The sequence below is a fragment of the Papio anubis genome, unplaced genomic scaffold (assembly GCF_008728515.1).
Source record: "Papio anubis isolate 15944 unplaced genomic scaffold, Panubis1.0 scaffold214, whole genome shotgun sequence".
In the NCBI taxonomy this organism is placed as follows: domain Eukaryota; kingdom Metazoa; phylum Chordata; class Mammalia; order Primates; family Cercopithecidae; genus Papio; species Papio anubis.
In genome coordinates this window covers 82,327-99,121 of record NW_022162176.1, presented here as the reverse complement: position 1 = coordinate 99,121, position 16,795 = coordinate 82,327, and the positions used below count along the sequence as shown (strand labels likewise).

The 16,795-nt window shown below is 49.2% G+C and overlaps 1 protein-coding gene across 1 annotated transcript; it reads left to right on the top strand.

The window, feature by feature from the left end:
- The first annotated feature begins 10,866 nt into the window (after window positions 1-10,866).
- Window positions 10,867-15,125, top strand: GPR148 (G protein-coupled receptor 148). The gene has a single exon (XM_021923426.2). It carries the CDS (start codon window positions 12,514-12,516, stop codon window positions 13,555-13,557), a length of 1,044 nt encoding a protein of 347 aa, XP_021779118.2. The 5' UTR covers window positions 10,867-12,513; the 3' UTR covers window positions 13,558-15,125.
- The last annotated feature ends 1,670 nt before the right edge of the window (window positions 15,126-16,795 follow it).

The following is a 16,795-nucleotide window of genomic DNA, read 5'->3' as shown; positions in this document are numbered from 1 at the left end:
AAGTAGGGAAGCCAAGAGTGCAGCCTTCAGTCTGTGGCCGAAGGCCTGAGAACCCTGGCAAACCACTGGTGTAAGTGCAAGAGTCCAAAAGCTGAAGAACCAGGAGTCTGATGTTCGAGGGTGTGAAGCATTCAGCAGGGAAGAAGGATGAAGCCTGGGAGACTCAGAAGTCAGCTTCCTCCACCTTCTTCTGCCTGCTTTTTCTCGCCATGCTGGCAGCCGATTGGATGGTGCCCACCCACATTGTAGGTGGGTCTTCCTCTCCCAGTCCACTGACTCACATGTGAATCTCTGCTGGCAACACCCAGAAACACCCAGAAACAATACTTTGCATCCTTCAGTCCAATCAAGTTGACACTTAATATTAACCACTAACCATCACATTCACCTTCCCTGCTGCTCTGCAAGCACCCTTGGGGCAGAGGCCACATCTCACTCGTGTTGCCGAAGGCCTGGGCAGTGGGAGATGTTGCTCCCTGAGGCCTCTGTGACTGCCTCCTCCTCCCCAGCCATGGTGATGGGGCTGCCGGAAGGCAGTGACTGCCCTCTATTCCAGAGCCATGTTGTTGCAGGATCAAGAAGAACAGAGGGGTAGGGCTGAGGGGTGCGGCCCCACACTGCACACCCCCATGCAGGGCCTACCCTCTGAGACTGAGGTTGGTATCACAGGGTCCCCTGATGCCTTCAGATCATCTCCAGGAGTGCAGACTATGAGCCATTCTGTGTTGAGAGTGAGGGCTGCCGCTACCCTGCCTGCATGTTGTCTGAGAGGGGAAAGTGCTCTTCCTCTTTGGAGGTAGTTCCAGAGGACTCGGGTCACCGATGTTGAAGGCAAAGTATCTCTTCCCTGCCTCAGCTATAGTTGAAGAAACCTTCAGGGCCTGCCTTGACAGAGCAGGTTCCAGTAAGTGGCAGGTGAAGACACCTGGAGAAGTGGGGCCGTCCACTCCTGCTGGCATCAGATGTGCTGGTGCTATAGGGAGGGTGACGACAGTTGACTGTCCCACCACATGACCAGGCGGGGAACACAGCTCCTTGTGCTACCTGTAACGCAACACATCTAGATCCAACCAGTAACCCGCCTCCTTCTCAGTGCTGAGGCTCCGTCTCCAAAGTGGTGCCTGAATGAACTTAGCAAACCTGACAGCACTTGACGGGAGACCGGCCCACCCTGGAGGGCCTAGGCTCCTCCGAGGGTCCCCTGGCCACTCCAGCAGGGCCTTCTCACACGCTGCTGGGGAGTGTGGAGTAGATGCCGTGGAGGGCAAAGCAGCACATCTCGCGCAGCTGACCATGCGATTCCTCCTGCTAGAAAAACATCCTACGTGAACATTCAGACTCCTCCACCTAGCAACCTTGTCACTGCCCTGCTGGTAAGACTGGAAAAAAGCAAAAGCATCCATCAGAGAACAGCGGGGAAATAAGTGGTGAGGTGCCCAGAGAAGGGAACGCTGCAGAGCATTTTCGTAGAATGAACTAGGCCTGTGAATGGCAACAACATTGGCCCAGAAGGTAGGATGTTGAGTGGCAAACGCCAGCAGTAGAATGAAGCAACCATACCAAATACAGAATAAATGCTATGTATAGTTCAGGGACTGTGTATTTGCAGCAAAATTCAAAAACATGGGCAGGAGGAAGATATGGTAACTCCAGGGTGGATACTGCACAGGGAGGGAGAGAATAGGCCAGAGGATGGGGACAAAGGGGTCTGTAACTGTATGTGAGAAGCTTTGCTATGTTAAAAAATGTATACAGTATGTAATATATGTTTACATGTAAATATATTTATATCTAGTTATATGTAACATAAAACGTTATATAAAAATAATTGGAAGCTCGCCAGACACAGTGGCTCACACCTGTAATATCAGCACTTTGGGAGGCCGAGGCAGGTGGATCACTTGAGGTCAGGAGTTCAAGACCAGCTTGGCTAACATGGCGAAACACTGTTTCTACTAAAAATAAAAAAATTAGCCGGGCATGGTGGCACACACCTGTAATCCCAGCTACTTGGGAGGCTGAGGCAGGAGAATTGCTTGAACACGGGAGGTGGAGCTTGCAGTGAGCCGAGAGTGTACCACTGCCCTCCAGCCTGGGCGACAGAGTGAGACTCCGTCTCAAATAAGAATAATAATAATTGGAAGCAAATATGGCAAAATGTGAACATTTGCTAATCCTGGATAGTGGGTCCATGAGTGTCTGCTAATCCTAGTCTGCATCTCTCAGTGTATTTCAAATACTTCACAGTGCTAATAAAAGAACAAAGTGTTTGCTATAATTTTTTTTTTTTTTTTTGAGAGGGAGTCTCAAGGCTGTCACTTCCCAGGCTGGAGTGCAGTGGCCGGATTCTCGGCTCACTGCAGTTCACCTCGGTTTGCCACGCATTCTCCTGCCTCAGCCTCCCAAGTAGCTGGGACTACAGGCGCCCTCACACCTCACCTCGCTATTTTGTATTTTTAGTAGAGACGGGTTTCACTGTGTTAGCCAGGATGGTCTTGATCTCCTGACCTCGTGATCTGCCCGTCTCGGCCTCCCAAAGTGCTGGGATTACAGGCTTGAGCCACCGGGCCCGGCCAAAAATTTTGTTTTCTAGAGATGGAGTCTCACTCTGTCACCCAGGCTGGAGATAACCCCAACTTCCTGGGCTCAAGCAATCCTCCTGCCTCAGCTTCCCAAGCAGCTGGGACTACAGGCATGCATCACCAGGTGTGGCTAAGTTTTTAATTTTTAATTTTTATTTTTGGAGAGACAGAATCTCATTATGTTGTCCAGGCTATTCTCAGACTCATAACCTCAAACTTCTGGCCTCAAGTGATCCTCCTGCCTCGGGCTTCCAAAGTGCTGGGATTACAGGGGTGAGCCACCATGCCCAGCCTTTTCAGTATATTTGAAATAAATAGGACACAGTGCTAATAAAAGAGTGCTTACAAAGCGTTTGCTGTAAATTAATCTTTTTTTTTTTTTTTTTTAAGACGAGTCTCACTCTGTTGCCAGGCTGGAGTACAGTGGCGCTATCTCGGCTCACTGCAACCTTCAACTCCCTGGTTCAAGTGATTCTTCTGCCTCAGCGTCCCTAGTAGCTGGGATTACAGGCACACACCACCACATCCGGCTAATTTTTGTATTTTTAGTAGAGATGGGGTTTCACCATTTGGTTAGGATGGTCTCAATCTCCTGACCTTGTGATCCACCCGCCTCGGCCTCCCAAAGTGCTGGGATTACAGGCATGAACCACCGCGCCCTGCCAATTAATCTTTAAAGTTAAATGAACACAACAGGCTGGGACCTGCATGGTAGGAGTGCTCCAGGCAAAGGGGCAGTGCGTAGGTGGACTCTGGGCTGGGCATGGGCGGGGTATGCTGAGCAGAGGACAGCGGGTGGGGGAGCTGCCGCCCTGCAGGGAGGGTAGCCACAGGGCTTGACAGCAGACCAGGACAGTTGGGATGACTTTAATTATCATCCAGACTCTATGGACCTTCGGGAGGCTTCAGTGGGGGTGGACATGGTGGTCAGAAGAGAAATATGGTCATCGACTAAAAAGGCTTTTCGTTTTCTTTTTTTTTTTGAGACAGAGTCTCACTCTGTTGCCCAGGCTGGAGTGCAGTGGTGCGATCGCGGCTCACTGCAAGCACCGCCTCTCAGGTTCACGCCATTCTCCTGCCTCAGCCTCCCAAGTAGCTGGGACTACAGGTGCTGCCACCACGCCCAGCTAATTTTTTGTATTTTTAGTGGAGATGGGGTTTCACCGTGTTAGCCAGGATGGTCTCGATCTCCTGACCTCGTGATTAGCCCGCCTTGGCCTCCCAAAGTGCTGGGATTACAGGCATGAGCCACCGCGCCCGGCCTGAAGAGGCTTTTCAAAGGCTTCACATGTGTGCTAAAATCCAATAAAATAAACTCCACCACTCAAGTCAATGGATAAATAAAAAGTCGCTCTGCCATGAGGAGAAGGGTGATAGAGGAGCTAGTGTGTGGAGGAGCAGAGCCCACGCACACTAGGAGGAGTGGGAGGCGGGCCAGTTGCATGTCGGGAAGAAGGACCAAATGCCATTATCATCCTTGCCAGCGCCCCCAGGTGCATACAGTCATTATATTTATCCTTCCCAGAACTGACTGGGCACCGCTCTGAGCCAGCAGTCACCATGTGAAGTGGGATTGGGGCATGGGGCCAAAGAGACCCAGCCCGGCCAGGAGCTCAGTGTGGTAGAGGGGGTCAGGCCAGAAATTGAAATGGGGGGGGGAAATACTGGGGGGCTCTGGCAGCTGTCAGAATTAGTTTATCTTAAGCAGTACATATTACTTATTTTTTAAAATCCAGGTTTAACCAAGAGATGCAGCAACATTCCAATATCCTTTGATACGGATTGGAAATCTCATTGTAAAGATGTCAATATGCTCGAGATCTCTCAGATCTCCAGGAACGTTCCAGAAAAGCGTCATACCTCTGACACTCCTGATCAATTTAGAACCGGGCTTTGGAGGAGCACTCCTCTTCTCTACCTCTGGCCCATCACAAGGACACCTCCCTCTGCTTCCAGGACTCCTCCAGCCCATCGTCTACCTGGATGTTCACTCTATCCTTGCAGATGCTGCGTTTAGTCTTGTTGCTTGGCAGTTTAAGTTGCTTCTTTCCACCTTCCTGTCACAGCCAAGGAAGCCCATGTGAAATGCCGTGGCACGGCCCTGGCCTCTGCTCAAACTGAGTCTTTGGCCTCAGATTTCCCTCTCACCTTTTCCCCCAATTTAAACCCGCTGGTCTTAAAGATAAGCCATTTTAATCTTCGGTCTGGCATCTACCTCTCTGCACAATAGGCACTGAGGGTGCGCTGGTGGGCAGGACACACACAGCCCCTGCCTTCATGGAGCTGGTCCTGATAGCAAGCTTAGGCATAAACCACACATTAAACATTAAGAAACATTGTAGTAAATGGTGTAAGAGGAATAAAGGGCAATATATGAGTACAGGCATACCTTAGTGCACACAAGGTATGTACCGTAATAACTGATGAAGGCGGCTACACTAAACAACAAATTTTCCATGTAGATGAAACAGCTTTCTGTTGAAAGAAGATGCCGCCAGCCTGAGTAACATGGAGAAACTCCTTCCCTACTAAAATACAGAAAACAAAACCAGGCCGTGTGTGGTGTCTCACGCCTGTAATCCCTGCACTTTGGGAGGCTGAGGCGGGCGGATCACGAGGTCAGGCGATTGAGACCATCCTGGCTAACACGGTGAAACCCTGTCTCTACTAAAAATATAAAAAATTAGCTGGGCATGGTGGCGGTGCCTGTAGTCCCAGCTACTCGGGAGGCTGAGGCAGGAGAATGGTGTGAACCCGGGAGGCAAAGCTTGCAGTGAGTGGAGATCGCACCACTGCACTCCAGCCTGGGCGACAGAGTGAGACTCCGTTTAAAAAAAAAAAACCCAGCGAGGCATGATGATGCATGCCTGTAGTCCCAGCTACTAGGGAGGCTGAGGTGGGAGAATCACCTGAGCCTGGGAAGTCAAGGCTGCAGTGAGCTGTGATTACACCACTGCACTCCAGCCTGCATGACGGAAGTGAGACTCTGTCAAAAAAAAACAAAAACAAAAAACAAGAAAGAAGATGCCATCTAGGGCTTCCATAGCCAGAGAGAAGTCAATGCCTGGCTTCAAAGTTTCAAAATAACAGACTGACTCTCTTGTTAGGAGTTAGTGCAGCTGGTGACGTTAAGTTGAAGCCAGTGCTTATTTACCCTTCTGAAAATCAGAGGGCCCTTAAGAATTACACTAAATCTACTCTGCCTGTGCTCTATCAATGCAGCAACAAAGCCTGGGTGACAGCACATCGGTTTACAGAATGGTTTACTGAATATTTTAAGCCTGCTGTTGAGACCTACTGCTCAGAAAAAAAGATTCCTTTCAAAATATTACTGCTCATTGACAAGGTGCCTAAGAGCTCTGGTGGAGGTGTATATAAGGAGGTTAAGGTTTATGTGCTTTCTAACACAACATTCATTTTTCAGCCCATGGATCAAGAAGTAATTTCAACTTTTGCCTTACTATTTAAGAAATACATTTCATAAGGCTGTAGCTGCCATAAATAGTGATTCCTTTGATGGAACTGGGCAAAATAAACTGAAAACTTTCTGGAAAGAATTTACCATGTTAAATGCCAATAGGAACATTCATTATTCATGGTAGGAATTCAAAATGTCAACATTAACAGGTGTTTGGAAGAAGTTGTTTTCCACCCCCATGGATAACTTTGAGAGGTTCAAGACTTTGGTGGGGGAAGTAACTGCAGATGTGGTGGAAATAGCAAGAGAGCTAGAATTAGAAGTGGAGTCTGAAGATGTGACTGAATTGTTGGAATCTCATGATCAAACTGTAAGAGATGAGGAGTTGCTTCTTATGAATGAGGAAAGAAAGTGGTTTAATGAGAAATGAATCTACTCTTGGTGAAGATACTGTGAATATTATTGAAATATTACATCAATTTCTTCGATAAGGCAGCAGTAGAACTTGAGAGGATTGACTCCAGATTTGGAAGAATTTCTGTTTACTGTAGGTAAAATGCTATCAAACAGCACTGCATGCCATGGAGAAATCTTTCATGAAAAGAAGAGTCAATCAATGCAGCAAATCTCATTGTCGTGTTTTCAGAAATTGCCACAGCCACCCCAGCCTTCAGCAGTCACCACCCTGATCAGTCAGCAGTCGTCAACATCGAGGCAAGGCTCTCCACCAGCAAAAAGATGATCACTTGCTGAAGCCTCAGATGATTGTTAGCATTTTTTAGCAAGAAAGTGTTTGAAAATTAGGGTGTGTACATTGTTTTTTTAAGACATAGTGCTATTGCACACTTACTAGACTACATTATAGTATAGACATAACTTTTATATGGACTGAGAAACTAAAAAAATCATGTGACTTGCCTTCTTCTGATATTCACTTTATCGTGCTGGTATGGAACCAAACCTGCACTATCTCTGAGGTATGCCTGTATAAAGCAGGGAGTCAAGGTCCATTCTAAGCATCAGGAGACATTTTCCAGAACAGTCATTCAAACTGAGATCTGGCTGAGCAGAAGTGAAACGTGCAAAGAGGGTAGCAGTGTCACCAGATAACAAAGATTGTGCATTCTTTTTTTTTTCTTTTTTCTTTTTCTTTTCTTTTTTTTTTTTTTTTTTTGAGACTGAGTATCCCTCTGTTGCCCAGGCTGGAGTGCTGTGACACGATCTTGGCTCACTGCAAGCTCTGCCTCCTGGGTTCACGCCATTCTCCTGCCTCAGCCTCCCAAGTAGCTGGGACTACAGGTGCCCACCACTGGGCCCGGCTAATTTTTTGTATTTTTAGTAGAGATGGGGTTTCACCATGGTCTCGATCGCCTGACCTCATGATCGGCCGGCCTCGGCCTCCCAAAGTGTTGGGATTACAGGCATGAGCCATGGCGCCCGGCCTAGGTTGTGCATTCGTTAAGGAGTAGAAGGGATGCAAGAGAGCTGGAGTACAGAGGATTGATGTGGGAGGGACAAGGGATAGTGATATAGTTTGGATGTTTGTCCCATCCAAATCTCATGTTGAAATGTGATTCCAAATGTTGAAGGTGGGGCCTGGGGGAGGTAATTGGATCCTGGGGCAGATCCCATTATTTGGCACCATCCTTTTAGTGATAAGCGAGTTCTCACCCAGTTAATTCATGTGAGATTTGGTTGTTTAAAAGTCTAGGACCTCCCCCCACACCTTGCTTCCACTCTCGCCATGTGACACGCCTTCTCCCCCTTTGCCTTCCACCATGATTATAAGCATCCTGAGGCCCTCACCAGAAGTGGACGCTGGTACCACACTTCCTGTGGCACACAACATGATATGATGGTGGTGATGATGATGGTGATGATGATAATGATGGTGATGATCGTGCTGACAGTGATGATGGTGCTGATGATAGTGATGGTGATGATGATAATGATGGGGTGGTGTTGCTGATGACAGTGATGATGGTAATGATGGTAATGAAGTGCTAATGATAGTGATGATGATGATGATGATGATGATGACAGTGATGATGGTGCTGATGATAGTGATGATGATAACAGTGATGGATGGTGCTGATGATAGTGATGGTGATGATGATAATGATGGTGGTGGTGGTGGTGCTGATGATAGTGATGATGGTGTTGATGATGATAATGATGGTGGTGGTGGTGCTAATGATAGTGATGATGGTGCTGATGATAGTGATGATGATAATAGTGATGGGTGGTGCTGATGAAGATAGTGATGATAATGATGGTGGTAATAACAATGGTAGTGGTGATGATATGGCTGCTACCGTTTGAATGTGTTTCTTAAACTTCATGTGTTGGAAACTTAATCCCTAATGCAACAGTGTTCAGAGGTGGGGCCTCTAAGAGGTGATTAGGTAATGAGGGCTCTGCCCTCATGAATGAATTAATGGTGTTATAATGGAAGTGAAAGTGGGTTAGTTATCTTGGGAGGGAGTTCTTGATAAAAGGATGAGTTTGGCCTCCTTCCCTTCTCTTTCTCACGTGTGCTGTCTTGCCCTTCCACCTTCCATCACGGCATGACGAGCAAGAAGGCCCTGGCAAGAGGCTGGCACCTTGACCTTGAACTTCACAGCCTCAGAAACTATAAGAAATAAATCTGTTTTTTATAAATTACCCAGTCTCAGGTATTCTGTTATAGTAGCGTTAAACAGATTATGACAATGGTGATGGTGGTAATGTGATGATGGTGATGATGACGACGATGAGATAAGGATGAGGGTGATGGTGATAGTGATGAAGACGTGAAGATAATAAAGATGTGTTGACTGATATTGATGGAGATTATGATAATGATGAAGAGTCCAGTACCAATGCCAGCCAGGAAGGTAGAGGTAGAAAGATCATCCAGGAAACAGATGGAGTGAGGACGGAAATAACACAGGATTTGGAGTGAGACATGCCTATTCTCCACCACTTGTTTGTTAGGTGGCCTTAGGAAAATTAATTGGCCTCATATTGAAGTCAATTTCCTGATCCTCGGCAGGGTTCTGGAGGGTGAAAGGAAATGTAAAATGGTACCCAGAATTTGCCAAGTCAGTTCTTTGTGCATTACCTCTGCTACACATGTATGTACCCAGGTGCAATGATGAGGGCCCGGGGGTGGAGATGTTCTCTGCTCCTGCAGCTAGGTCAGGTGACATGGCCAGTTGCTGAGGGACACTGTATTGCTGCCAGGAAACCAAGAACCCCTGTTTAGATAATCCTTTTCAACCTGGTAGTCCTGGCTGCCAGCTGCCTGTAGGAGCTGCTGTGTGATAGGGGGCCCAGCTGGGAGTCTCAGTCACCTCTGCCAGTGCCCAGTGCCTACACTCTGACTGCCCGAGCCTCGACCTGGCACCACGGTGAGTAACTCCTGTCCTGCTGCCACCACTAGGGGACATAGCAACAGGGTCTGCATGTCTCAGGAAAGATGGCTTTTTTTTTTTTGAGATGGAGTTTCGCTCTTGCTGTCCAGACTGGAGTGCAATGGCTTGATCTCAGCTCACTGTAACCTCCACCTCCTGGATTCAAGAGATTCTCCTGCCTCAGGCTTCTGAGTAGCTGGGATTACAGGCATGTGCTACCATGCCCAGCTAATTTTTATATTTTTAGTAGAGACAGGGTTTCTCCATGTTGATCAGGCTGGTTTCAAACTCCTGACCTCAGGTGATCTGCCCGTCTCGGCCTCCGAAAGTGCAAAGTGCTGGGATTACGGGTGTGAGCCACCACACCCCGCCAAAAGATGGCTTCTTCATAACACAGAGGTGACCTTAGGCAAGGCACTTAACCTCCCTGGGCTTCAGTTTCCCACAGAGCAGCATGTCATTTCTGTGAGATGTGCTCAGTGCCTGCACAGAAGGTGTCCCACGGTGAGGCCGTGGGTGGTCACTATTACCTCACCTCAGCGGTAGGGCCCAGGAGCATGTCCGTTCTGTGGTTTAAACATGTTTGCATTAGGCACACCTACAGTCTCAGTTTACCTCCAGCTTCCTAGAGGGCAGGGACACTCCAGCATCCCCAGGCTCTTGAAGTGCTACGGATGGCTGAGATTCGACTTCCAAAGTTATGTTCAGATTCATTAGCCTGTGCTGCACACCCACCCTGCGTCTGCACCCAAGGCCAGCAGGCCGGTCCTGACTCATAATGACTACAGGAACGGGGGCAGAGGAGTTAAAGGCTGCAGGGTCCTAACCAGGGAGGCCAGCCCTGGGTGACCCCACATCTGGGGTCGATTACAGTGCAGAAACTAAGGGTGCTTCTGAGAAACCCCATCTTCCCTTCCGGAGGAACGGCGGTGCCATAGGGCGGACCCGCCTCCCTGTCCCCGCCCCTGGCCTGCACTCCCTAGGGGCTCGGTCTGCATTTTCCCAGGAGGGCAGCCCGCATAGGGGACCTCGGCAGGTGACAGCAAACTGATGTTCCCTTCGGGGCAGCACCTGCGCGGTGCTCTGAGATTGTTTTACGGGCTATTTAAGTCCTAAGATGATTCTCAGCAGGAGGCAGGCTCTGTAGCATCCTAGCGGCTCTTTCACCATGGGAGGTACGCGCTTTCCATTTCCATGACGTTGCTGCTTGTCACCTCGGCCACATTTTTACTGAGGGGTTGTCATTTAACGAGTTTCCCTCTCCTAGGGAATCTGCATTCTAAGACGCCAAAGGCCGGCGAGGGTCGTTCTGCTGGGCTGGACAGCACCGAGAGGCTTGGTCTTGGCCCTCAGCCCTGCAGCATACAGGACACTGGCGCAGAGAGTGTGGCCTGCGAAGGGCTTTGCGGCCTCTCCCGGCCTGGGGCCGATTAGACTGGTCAGGGCATCTGTAAAGTGCAAGGGACCCCTGGGGAGTGCAGGCCAGGGCAGCTGGGGCAGGGAGGCGGGGTCCGCCCTATGGCATAGCGGTTTCTCTGGAAGGGGAGACGGGCTTTCTCAGAACCACCCTTGGTTTCTGTACCGTGATCGGCCATAAGGGCGCAGGCGCTGCTGTTCCTGGCAGCTGCTGTGACAGACCCTATAGGAGGACGCGGTTCCGGGCTGCGGCGGGCGTGGTCCGGGACGGGTCTGGGCGTGGCCTTGGGCTGCGGAGGGCGTGGTCCCAGGGCTGCGATGGGCGTGGTCAGGGACGGGTCTGGGCGTGGTCTTCGGCTGTGACGGGCGCGGCCTTGGGCTGCGGAGGGCGTGGTCCCAGGGCTGCGATGGGCGTGGTCTGGGGCGGTTCTGGGCGTGGTCCCCGGGCTGCGGTGGACGTGGTCTCACCCCCACCGTCTGAAATTTCTGCCTCTTCCTGACCCTAAAAATATCCTGCCTGTTCCCACGCGGCTCCTGCCTTCTGGAGCAGTCTGCCAGGCCGGCGGTGGGTGTTGGGCAGGGGTCTCAGGCTGCCAGCAGTCAAGTGCAGCCCGTTCTGCAGTGATGACAGGGGATCTGTGGGCAGAGGGGACCGAGCCTCGGAGGATGCTGTAGGTGGGAGCGTTAACATTGACTCAGCACTTACCTCAGGCTACGCCCAGTGCTGAGTCCTTTACCTCTGGGCTTCCGCCACGTTTCCATGAGGTCAGTGTGGTTGGCATTCGTGTTTCACAGATAAGGAAACCGGAACAAAGCTTTTCAAGGCCACGCAGCCAGCACCTCGAGAGAGGGGGAGAGCTTGTTCATCTGAACGGGATCCCCAACCACCACCAGCCACCCTGGCCACTGGCCCTGACTGAGCTCACCCCACGCCCGACCAGCCAGGTGCCTGGGGAACCTGCCTTCCACTCCTCCCCACTAGCTCCTGTGAGGTCTCTGCCTGCCAGGCCTCCTTCTCCCCAGAGGAAGGGACATTTCCACCACACAGCGACCCCACAAGTCAGCTGAGGCTTTGGGGGCACGGAGCACTCACATGGAGCCCTGAGTGGAAGGCGTGTAGAAGACACTCACAGGCATGCACAGGGTCACCCTGAGCTGGAGACCACACCCAGGGCTCTGTGAGGAAATGTGAGTGTGCCTGGGCCCCTCCAGCCTGGTCCAATTTGCTGAGCCTCTAGCTGGACAGAGGTCAGACCAGGTCCATAGCCCGGAGATCCTAGTTCCAGACAACTGCTCCTTCCTTTCCTGGAGGGCAGGACTGATACTGAATATAATCCAGTGTGGTGAGAGTCCATTGCACACTCCCTGTGAACCAAGCGGACAGGTTTGGGGGCCACTGAGATAGAGGACACTTCTGGAGGGGTCAGTGACTGCAAAATGGTGGCAGTGGGATGATCTGTTATGTCTACCCACACACATGCAGCTGCACAGTAGCAGAGATGGGAATGCAAGAAGCCAGGTGTGAGTTTGAATTCACTTTTTTTTTTTTAATCTTTATTAAGCAGTCATTCCTAAGGCCTGCCAGAGCCCGGCATCTCTACAGAGGAGTGGCACCATCAGGACCCCTTTGGGGCAGATCAACACTCAGGGCAGATGCAGAATCAACAACCTGTGATAAAGCCAGCCATTCCTGCCAGGAAGCATGAGGGATGAGCTGGCGCCTTGCCCCGCAGGCACTACAGCTTGGCCGGCCGTGATCCAGCTCATTAGCAAGACACCCTGCATGCCCCAAGCAGCCAGCAACACCTCCTTGGGCCTGGGGGACCTCAGGATGCCCAGGTCCATGCTGTACTGGCTTTTCCTTCCCTCGAGCCTGCTGGCTGCAGCCACACTGGCTGTGAGCCCCCTGCTGCTGGTGACCATCCTGCGGAACCAACGGCTGCGACAGGAGCCCCACTACCTGCTCCTGGCCAACATCCTGCTCTCAGACCTGGCCTACGTTCTCCTCCACATGCTTATCTCCTCCAGCAGCCTGGGTGGCTGGGAGCTGGGCCGCATGGCCTGTGGCATTCTCACTGATGCTGTCTTTGCCGCCTGCACCAGCACCATCCTGTCCTTCACAGCTGCTGTGCTGCACACCTACCTGGCAGTCATCCATCCACTGCGCTACCTCTCCTTCATGCCCCATGGGGCTGCCTGGAAGGCAGTGGCCCTCATCTGGCTGGTGGCCTTCTGCTTCCCCACATTCCTTCTTTGGCTCAGCAAGTGGCAGGATGCCCAGCTGGAGGAGGAAGGAGCTTCATGCATCCTACCACTGAGCATGGGCACCCAGCAGGGATGCGGCCTCCTGGCCATTGTTACCTACACCTCCATTCTGTGCGTTCTGTTCCTCTGCATGGCTCTCATTGCCTACTGCTTCTGGAGGATCTATGCAGAGGCCAAGACTTCAGGCATCTGGGGGCAGGGCTACTCCCGGGCCAGGGGCACCCTGCTGATCCACTCAGTGCTGATCACATTGTATGTGAGCACAGGGGTGGTGTTCTCCCTGGACATGGTGCTAACCAGGTACCACCACATTGACTCTGGGACTCACAAATGGCTCCTGGCAGCTAACAGTGAGGTACTCATGATGCTTCCCCGTGCCATGCTCCCATACCTATACATGCTCCGCTACCGGCAGCTGTTGGGCACGGTCCGGGGCCACCTCCCATCCAGGAGGCACCAGGCCGTCTTTACCGTTTCCTAGAGTTCTTGAGTCCACAGTCTGGCAAGTTGAGGTTAAAAATCATATGTTGAATGCAGCAGCGTCCAGTTATGGCTAACTTCTTAGAACAGCACATTATAATAGTGGAATTGGGCCTTTCAGAGGACCTCAACTGATGTTTTTCACCATTTTGATAGTTTTTAAACAGAGAAAGCTCTTTTATGACACTGAAATCCTACTTGGAAATGGAAGCAAGTAAAGGCAATCACGCAGGGTCTAAGTGAAGCCTTGATCTGCATCCCTCCAGTGGCTTGCTGCACACCCTCCATGGCCACTGTGGATGCATCCTTGCTGACCAACACACAGAGGCCAAAATGTTGCTGACAGTGGGAACCAGGGAGGTGAGCAAGCAGAGCTGCTGAATCCTGGGACCATGAGCTCTATTTGGGCAGCCACTCAGGATGTCAGAGGGAGGAAAGGAAGCCAAGGATCCACAGCAGTGGAGAGTGTCATGGAGATACCACTATAAAGCTGGAGTGTGCAAGGGTTACACTCTCACAGTAAAGGTAAATGATAACCTAACCTTACAGAAGGGGGCAGCAAGGGAATTTGCCTGCCTTGACATTGGTGCTGTGTAGAAGAAGAAAATTCCTTGAGAATTCTTAAGCAGAAGCCACTCTTCAGTTTTAGAGCTAGGCTTCAAATCATGTTAGTGGTCAGAACACCTCAGTCTGTGGTTAGTGTGGTTCTCCCGGATGATCTGAGCTTCAGCTTAGGCTGCAGAGAATTTCCAGAGTCAAAGAACCTCAAATAATGGAGTTTCACATGGTCAAATCTCACAGAACCACACAGGGAGATAAGGCACCATGAATGAGAACAAGACGAAACAAGAAGACAGCAGCGTCATACCACAGCTCCTTGAATTACCAACACTGGGTTACTATAAAAATGTTCAAGATGTTTTAAGACATTAATAAGGACATGAAAATATGAGCAGGGATAATACTTTTTTTTTAAATAACCAAGGAAATTTGGAAAAGATTTAAATAGAACTTCTTGAAATAAAAATATTAGAATTATGAGTTAAATTTAATATGGATTAAAGAGTATGTTAGACACAACTGGAGAGGGACTCTGCAAATTGTAAGACAGCTCCAGATAAATTACCTAAAATGCAGCCCAGAGAGACAAAGAGACGACCGTGTAAAAGAGAGATTGAGACATTGAGGTTGGGATGGAAAAGACTAATACACATTTAATTTGGGAATATAATACAGAAAATGTAGCAGGGGAAATACTTGAAGAGATAACAGCTGAGGATTTTTTCAGATTTGTTGAACGATATCAAACCTCAGATCTAAGAAATCTAACCAATTACAAATAAGATAAACGACCAATAACCCACCACGAAGCACACCATGCGAAACTGCAAACAGCTAAATACAAAGACAAGATATTTAAAGCAGGCAGAGATAAAAGACAAAGGAACAGCAATTAAACTCACCTTGACTTCTCAAACAATGGAAGAGACCAGCCTGACCAACATGGTGAAACCCCGTCTCTCCTAAAAATACAAAAAAAAAATTAGCTGGGCATTGTGGCAGGCGCCTGTAGTCCCAGCTATTCGGGAGGCTGAGGCAGGAGAATGGCGTGAACCCGGGAGGCGTAGGTTGCAGTGAGCCGAGATCGCACCACTGCCCTCCAACTAGGGCGACAGAGTGAGATTCCATCTCAAAAACAAACAAAAATACAAAAAAAAAAAAAAAAAATTAACCAAGCGTGGTGGTACGTGCCTGTCAGCTACTCAGGAGGCTGAGACGGGAGGATCGCTTGAACCAGGGAGGCGGAGGTTGCAGTGAGCCGAGATCGCACCACTGCGCTCCAGCTTTGGCGACAGAGACCCCATCTCAAAAAACAAACAAACAAACAAACAAAAAACACGGAAGCCTGAGCGACTGGAATAATGTTGCCAATGTGCTGAGAAAAGAACTGTCTTCCTAGAATTTTATATACAGAAAAATGACCTTTCCAGACCTTGACAGAATACAGAAGCTAAAAGGCAGCATTCCTAGCAATACACATCAAGAAAATTTCAAGGGATGTATTTGTTGCAGAAGAAAAATTATTCCAGGTGGAAGGTTTGAGATGTATGGAGAAATAGAAAAATCACTGGAGACTATGCACATAAACAGGAATAGCCATTATCTAGTTGCCTACATAAAAGCAGTAAAAATGTCTAATTTCGGCCGGGCGTGGTGGCTCCATGCCTGTGATCCCAGTGCTTTGGGAGGCTGAGGCGGGTGGATCACCTGAGGTAGGGAGCTCAAGACCAGCCTGACCAACATGGAGAAACCCCGTTTCTACTAAAAATACAAAATTTTATATTGGCATGGTGGCACATGCCTGTCATCCCAACTACTCGGGAGGCTGAGGCAGGAGACTCACTTGAACCCAGAAGGTGGAGGCTGCGGTGAGCCAAGGTTGTGCCATTGCACTCCAGCCTGGGCAACAAAAGCTTAACTCAGTCTCAAAAAAAAAAAAAAAAAAAAGTCTAATTTGAGGGTTTAGGAAAAACGGAAAAAAAGGATTCTATAACAGTGGTATATGTGTTAGAAAGGTGTAGTTGTACTTCAAGCATTCTGAAGTCTAGCAGTCTTCAGGAGGAAGGTAGAAATATGAATCTAAGACTTTGTTAGGCATGCCAGTTAAAATGTCTGAGGTAACCACTAACGGACTAGACAAAACGAGGATCACTCTCTAAATAATCTAAGGAACAAATGAAATGAGTAAGAGAAAATATACCTCATCCAAAAGAAGGCAAGAAAAAATATATAGAAGTCAGGACAAATAGAAAACATAAAATAATATGATAGAATCCGAACAACTCATTTAGATTTACTAAAACAATAAATTTAAATGACTAAAATTTGATGGTGGGGAAACAGTATTGTCCATTTACTTTTAAATCAGATATATATTATTTATAAAAGATTATGCTAAACAAACAACAGAGCATGGGTGGAAGTAAAGCAATCAATTCGAAGTATAGAAAAAGATACAAAGCCTTTCCTGGATCCTCCAATCAAAACTTTACTCAGGCCAGGTGCAGAAGCTCAAGCCTGTAATCCCAGCACTTCGGGAGGCAGAGGCGAGAGGATTACCTGAGATTGGGAATTCAAAACCAGCCTGGCCAACATGGTGAGATCCCGTCTCTACTAAAAATAAAAAAATTAGCCGGGCATGGTAGAGGGCACCTGTAATCCCAGCTACTCAGGAGGCT